At 39.8% G+C, this 6,949-nt stretch overlaps 1 protein-coding gene across 10 annotated transcripts in view; it reads right to left on the bottom strand.

Annotated features, from left to right (window-relative positions):
* Nucleotides 1–405: 405 nt before the first annotated feature.
* prdm16 (PR domain containing 16) overlaps nucleotides 406–6,949 on the bottom strand; it is a 798,908-nt gene continuing 792,364 nt past the window's right edge. For all 10 annotated transcript variants that reach the window (XM_078557892.1, XM_078557902.1, XM_078557895.1 and 7 more), the window contains one exon: nucleotides 406–6,361. In XM_078557892.1, coding sequence (XP_078414018.1) covers nucleotides 6,227–6,361 — 135 coding nt within the window. In that variant the 3' untranslated portion in view covers nucleotides 406–6,226. The remainder of the gene's footprint in view (nucleotides 6,362–6,949) is intronic.

The raw sequence follows: 6,949 nt of genomic DNA, 5'->3' as shown, positions 1-6,949 counted from the left end.
ACTGGACCAGGAGCCAATGTAGGTAATTGAGCACAGGGTAATTGTTGAACAGGACTTGGTGCTTATTGGGATATTGACAGCAGAGTTTGGAACAAATTCAAGTTTATGTAGGGTGGAAGATGGAAGGTTGGCCATGAAAACATTGAAATAGTCAAGTGTGGAAGTAACAAAGACAAAGTGAAGATCATACGTTGAGAACTTGCTGCTTTGTACTGCTGAAGTCTACAAAGCTCAGTGAACCTAAGATTGAATCGCTGCAAGTGATGTCGCAGCTCTTAACGAGGGGCGAAGGAATGGAAATTGAAATCTATATTAGGATTATGTGCCTGGTATATAATTTTAGCAACTATTCAGCTGCTTCAGACAACCCAAACCCTAACAGCCACGAAAAACACACTGGAGCCCTTTAATATAAAAAGCACACAGGTTTATTGCATATCAATCTTGTGTATAAATTCATTGTAGCATTTTGAAAGATTACATTTGGTATACATTCCTACTCTACATCATAAACATAGGAATCAGGTTGGATTTTCTTTTTTCATTTCTCCAGGTAATAACTGTATCACAAGCATCAAAATGAACAGATTTATTTTCTTTGTGAATCACTCACTTTCATTTTCCTATACTCTTTTGTCTCTCCCACAAGCAAAGATCTGTGTGTGTGTATATATGTGTGTGTGCGTGTGTATATATGTGTGTGTGTGTGTGTGTGTGTGTGTATATGTGTGTGTGTGTGTTTATTTTATTTTGTGTGTTAAACTATTCAGCTTATTAACAAAGCGCCCTTCTGTGTCTGGGCAGTTAAAGACTCCTAACTTTGGACAATGCCTAACCACATATACAAGTAAGTGCATCCCTACAGTATTTTCATCACAAGAAACACACCAACAGCTAAACACAAGCCATGCACAGCCATTTTTTTCTATTTTTTGTTGAAGACGATTTTTTTTAAACATATTGTAAGCAATATACAACCCAAACAGAAAGGAAACAAGCACCATCATTGTAATCTTTAAACATTTTCTGGTTAATGAAATCTAACCACTTACAATGACTATTTTATAAACACTACACAGTTTAAAATGTATAGAAATCAAGAAAAAAAACACAAAATGATTTGTTGGGATACGTAAGGACAAACCTAGAACATTGTTAGAGATCGAGGCATACCTGGGGACGGATGAGTAGGGGTGGGGATAAGACAGTTTAGCTTTTTGTTTCCTTCACATTGAACCTACCAGGGTTCAAGTGACCAAATGTGAAAAAATAGTATAATGGTAAATCACGTGACCTAGCAGTGTACAGCATAACATGTGTCTGCTTCTCATGCTCAGAGGACTGCTTTCCAATTTCAACCCTGAAATAGGACAGTAATACATATCTTATTTTAGTCCAATTACAGGTAAGGCCACCTTTTTTCCCTCTCCCTTCCCATCTCACAACCACCAAGATTACATTGCAAAGTAGAGAAAGAACTCAAGGTCCCATCTCACTTTGCCTATCCGTTACCAGGGATCTTTCATGCAAGAGAAGATTTCCTTAGTGCACCAGGTGTAGTGAAAACCTAATCACATTCTTTATGAATGCATTTATGATTCCTCCAGACCCTGTGCTTATAAGAACTCTTCCTAAATGGATAGCAAAGGTCCACTTGATGCATGAGTAGAGGAATACCTGGAACTCTGTACTTCCAGGGCAATAGTCTGCCTATTGTACCACTGGGCACCTTCTAATGCTGCCTTCAGTGCAAGAAATTTGCAAGTGCATCGCGCTATGGTTGACACATGCCTGACTCTACGAGCAGTGAAATTTTCATGGAAAGTTGTCCAATCTTTCCTTAGTGCATCTGTGCCAAATGTCCTTCATGGGGTTAACATTAGGAACTATTTTTTAAAAAATAACCTTTTAAGCAACACATTAAGAATCAAAACTAGAATGGTTCCAACATGAGATCACATCATCGTTAAAAACTTGCGAGACTAACAAAGGCCAAGCTGCCTGTAATCAATGGGACTCCTTTTAGTCACCAGGCTGGATGCATCCATTGACTAACACTTACTTACAAGTCAAAATAAACTCAAAGTGCTATATACACACACTGTCTGCTAGCAGCAGACCTTGCAGGTAGGGCAATTAACTTCTAGGGTCCACAGTCCAGATTTAAGGACACCAATGTTAACGTAAGAGCTAAAGAGGCCAGCCTGTGACTGGGAGATAGAAGCTAACTGTGAGATTATCTTGGAATATACAAGGCACCCTACCTGCAAGTGCAAAAAAACTGACGAGAGTGAAATTGGACTTTGGCAATGGAAATGAAAATTGGGTGCAGTGTACAATGTGCTGTCAATTTGCTATCACCTTTATCAAATTTTCACCAAAGACCAAGTGCACCCTCAATAAATCAAAATGTAACTGGTACTGTGAATCACTAAAATCTTTTCAAGTGTGGCTATTATTGCTGGTGTGTCTCTCTATTTTATCAAACACCAACATATTAGATTGAGCACTCACTGCGTTTGTGGGATTTTGGCCTTTCTTCTTTAAGGCTACTTATCGCTGGTCACCCTCTTTCAAGTGGGAGAATAGAACATTCTTCCTTGTGCTAAGAGGGAGCTCAGTCTTCCTTGGGATGCGAGGTCCAGGGCTGATTTCCCACTGAAACTTTAGCATTGTTGCGAAGCAAATATTTCTTTGCTTGACAGCAAACAAACATGCCCCTTAAATATCTCTACTAACATGCACAATGGAAGACACATCACAGAATCCTTAAATTATGTCTTCCCTTTGTTCCCTGACCCCAGTGTAAGAAAAGAATCAGCCTGAGGTATCACGGGAATGATTTGTTTATGAGGTAAGCTGCAGTGGAACGTCGGGCCTGTGCATGTTTTCTGGTTTATGCTGACTCACATTCTAAGTGCTAGTTGCCTTCCACAAGACGTAATAAATGGGGTAGATGGTGAGATAAGTGTAAAACCCCAACTGGCTGACCAGCAGCCTCCAATTCTCAATGGTTAAAAGCAACTCATTTACTGAAAACAGATTTCACAATGGTTTGATCTGAAACAGTTCTCAATGATTGTAGTGAGCAAGTGGTAGTTACTATTCTGTATTCTGGAACATTGTATTTTGATCAGATAAAAGCACTTCATTCAGGTAATTATGTGCCAAAGATTAGAAGAAACCAGCTTGGGAAAGATAATGGTGAATATGAGGAATGAAGGTGAAGAGTGATGGATAGATATCGGATTGAGGAATGGCAGTTGGGATGAGGAAAGAAGGTGAAGAGTGAGCAATGGAGGCTGGAATAAGGAATGCAGATTGGGATGAAGAAGGAAGGTGAAGATGAGGAATGGAAATTAATATGAGGAAGAAGGGTGAAAATGAGAAATGGATGTGAAAATGAGCAGTAAAGCTGGGAGTGAGCTGAAAGTGGAATACAGTGGAAGAAGTGGACATGGCCTGTGGAAACTTGACAACTCATGTACTCAAGGTAATGCACAGAGTACACTGAGATCATGAATCTCAGGGTTTCTGGAAAATCGGATCGTTTTACCAGGGGCAGTTTGCACTTTGTATTTAAATGATAAAGGTGCTCTTAAAAATGTCGGTGAATTTCCATAGGGGAGCTTTCCCATTTGCTCAACCTAACTTCAGAGGAAGAGCCATGGAAATCCAGAAAAACAGTATTTAGTGCCATTACAGCACTAAGTGGGAGAACGTCATGGAAATTCATCCCTCTATGCTTAACGGATCTTAGAACAATGATGGCGGGCGAAGGGTACTAAAATTAGTCACAGTATTCCTGGGTTTGTGAGGGGGGAAAACACTGACCAAGATACCCCATCTGATTGCCGCTCAATGACCTTTGCTTAAAAGTGCTTGTGTATATATGTGACATGAATAAGGCGGAATCAGGGCCAACTACGCTCTTCTCCTTGAAGGCATTCATCATCTAGGCTTGGATGTGAAGAATGGCCATTTGGGAGAAATAGCAGTGGGCAAACAATACCCATGGAATAGTAGTCTAGTAAGAGTCAGTGCCTTCAAGATCTGGTGCTTGGGCAGAGTGATCTTCACAAATCTGGAATCTGAAATAAATTAAGAATGTGGGGCACAGGATTACTCTGAAGTTGAACAAGGTGACGCTGCTATTTTGCCCCATGTACCTCAAGCGTTGATGAGGACAATTCTACCATTAGTTTATCTAATTCTAGTCAGTGGCACAGTTACAATTCAATGATTGTCTATTCTCAGCACATAGTTGAAGAGCTGTGTAAGACAGTCACCGTATTCTGCTAAATGGCTCTCGGGGGAAGGGGGTTGGATATTTCATAGCCAAGGGAAGCTGAAAATTGAATTATATTTAAGCAGTCATAATTAACATACTTGCAATGTAGCAAGGGAAAGTCTGTAGGATGAGACTGTAGTGGTGTAAAATTGCCTCCTTATTATAGAACACGTGAAGCTATGCTAATATCTTTTAATCAAATTTTTTTCCAACAAGAGCAAGAAATGGACTTGTGATAAAATGGATCAAATTTGTACCTCACCTCAAGCTGGGATTGCCTAACATGAAAGAGTGCCAACTCTCGCATGAGAGCACCGTCAAACTGCTTGGAAAACTATTGGGAAGCAAGATTGACTCCAGAAGTCAGGCTGCAAGATCCAGTTGGCCCTTTGCAGGTTGTTGCTCAATCACTAAGGAAAGGCAGAGTGTGTGTGAGACAGTGTAGGGAGAAAGAAAGAATGGCAACACTAAAAAAAGATATGGAATGTCACAGCCACAAAGGGCTAAAATTTCTCTAATTAATCAGCTGTTCCAAAGAGCAAGAAAACACTTTTTAAAAATACATTTACACTGCTGGCTTGGTTCATTACAAAATAAAAGGAGAAACTAAGGGACATGCCGACAATCGTGCAAAGTAATAATTGCATGGAGCCTGTGTCCTTCTTGATTACCTGATTCCACAGTTGCTGAGAGGAATCAGTGAAATCATTCAGCACCAACTTGAATCACTTCAGGGGATAAAATAAATTGCCGGCTTTTACACAAGTATTTACAGGAGCTTTTTCAAAGCGAAGGTTTCTTTATTCTTTTAATTTTTCTTTATAATTATTTACCACGGAAACCAAAACTGCTGAAGCCTATTCTCCTCTTGTTCTTCTTATTTATTTCCTTGTAAAGAATCAAATCTAACAAAAGGATTTGCTTTTTAAATAAAATACTGAGTTCAAAAAATCGACCCCCACCAAACTCCCATCTCAAAGGTTTGGCACTTCCACAATGCATGCCACAAAAAAATGTTTACGTTAAAAAAAAAGAGAAAAAAATTCACATTTTTGGACTATTTTTTGTTTGAAGTGGGGCGTCTGCAAGGAAATCGTCTAAGGAATAAATAGTGAGGACATAAACACTAATGGACAGGAAGAAATTCAATAATATCTACGACTAAATAAAATAAACAAAAAGAAACAAATTTGATTGTCTGGGAATCTGCAGCTAGAAGGACAACCTAGGTTATTTGGCACAAGCGACTCTCCCTATTTGACAGTTATTGTACAACATCATTACACAACATTTGGTCCTTCTCTAGATAATTATATTAATATTTTTAAATCACTCTCATGACAGCTAAGAGTTCAAGACACAATACTGTTTGTTATAGAAGGGAAATAATGCCTAGAAGAGAGATATTTTAGATGGTGGGGGAGGGAGAGTGAGAGAATGCAGGTTATTATTTACAGGTTCATTATTGCAGAATTGAATCCCCTGCTTATTTCTACAAATAATTTAAATTATAATAGAATACAATGATGTAAAGTAAGATGGGATATAGATGATCAAGCAAGTATACCTTTTTCAAGGGACATACATCCTTCTTCCCATAGCTTGACTGGCCCCTGTGTAATCATATTTTTATTTCCTTTTTTTAAGCTGCAGCCCCAACTATATATTTGTGCAAAAAAACTATATAACAGGAATAAATATCTTGCGGAATTTAAGGTCGGCAACATAATTCAGTTTCGACCAAAGGAATGAAAGTGTTGTAAGGCCTCTTTAGCTCGACAGATGGAGGAGGTGGGGATGGGGGAGGGGGAGATGGGGGTATCAGTTTTCAGCAGCCATGCCCTTGGTGCCAGCATCCAGCGCCCCTACCCCACCACACCCCCACCTTTCCCAACTACGTCAGGCCCACATCTTGCTTTGATGATGCTCTCTCTCTCATACGTGGTTGATTGGATGAAAGGTCCCTGACTCCGGTGTAGCTCCTGCTATGTTCAGCCAAGCATCCAGAGAGTTCTGGGATGATGGATGGAGGGAAGCGTTCTCAGAGAATGAAAGCATCATGGCATAAGTCTGCAGATTTCCATTTGAAGGAGGGTGGGACGGAAGAAGGAAAATAAAAACAAAATGACATTAATACACATTTTCTAAATGAAAACATTAATACAAGTAATTTTAAACTCAGAGAACTGGCACAGGCATGACGGGCTTAATGGCTTTGTTCTGTGCTGTATCATTCTATGATTCAATAAATTTCTACGGGAATTGTCCTGATCACCCTTTGTGACTTCAGTAGAAGATCCATGGAAACGCCAGACAAAGGACGGAAACACCAAGTTACTGCAGCAGTTTCACATTAGCGCTTCATGCTTCCTTCACTCTGTCAATAACTAAAATGTTGGATGTTATTCCAGGTTCAGAGGAGAATGAAAATGCTGTTCTGTTAAGGCTGTATGTGGCTGATAATTGAAGGCTCCCTCTGCTTTGCCCATCATTCTTCCCAATTTTCTTCACTCCTCACTGTTGGTGCACAATTCTGTGTGTGCAGGTTGCCCTTCAGTACTTTGCCCACGTGACCAATCTTCATGATTGAGCCAAGATTGTGAACATTGGGGTGGGAGAGGTAATGGCAGATGACCCCAATCATGTCCTTTGCTAACT

The sequence above is a fragment of the Cetorhinus maximus genome, chromosome 15 (genome assembly GCF_964194155.1).
Source record: "Cetorhinus maximus chromosome 15, sCetMax3.hap1.1, whole genome shotgun sequence".
Taxonomy (NCBI): Eukaryota; Metazoa; Chordata; class Chondrichthyes; order Lamniformes; family Cetorhinidae; genus Cetorhinus; species Cetorhinus maximus.
Note: the sequence above shows the minus strand (reverse complement) of the source record. Positions and strands in the feature narration are given on the sequence as shown.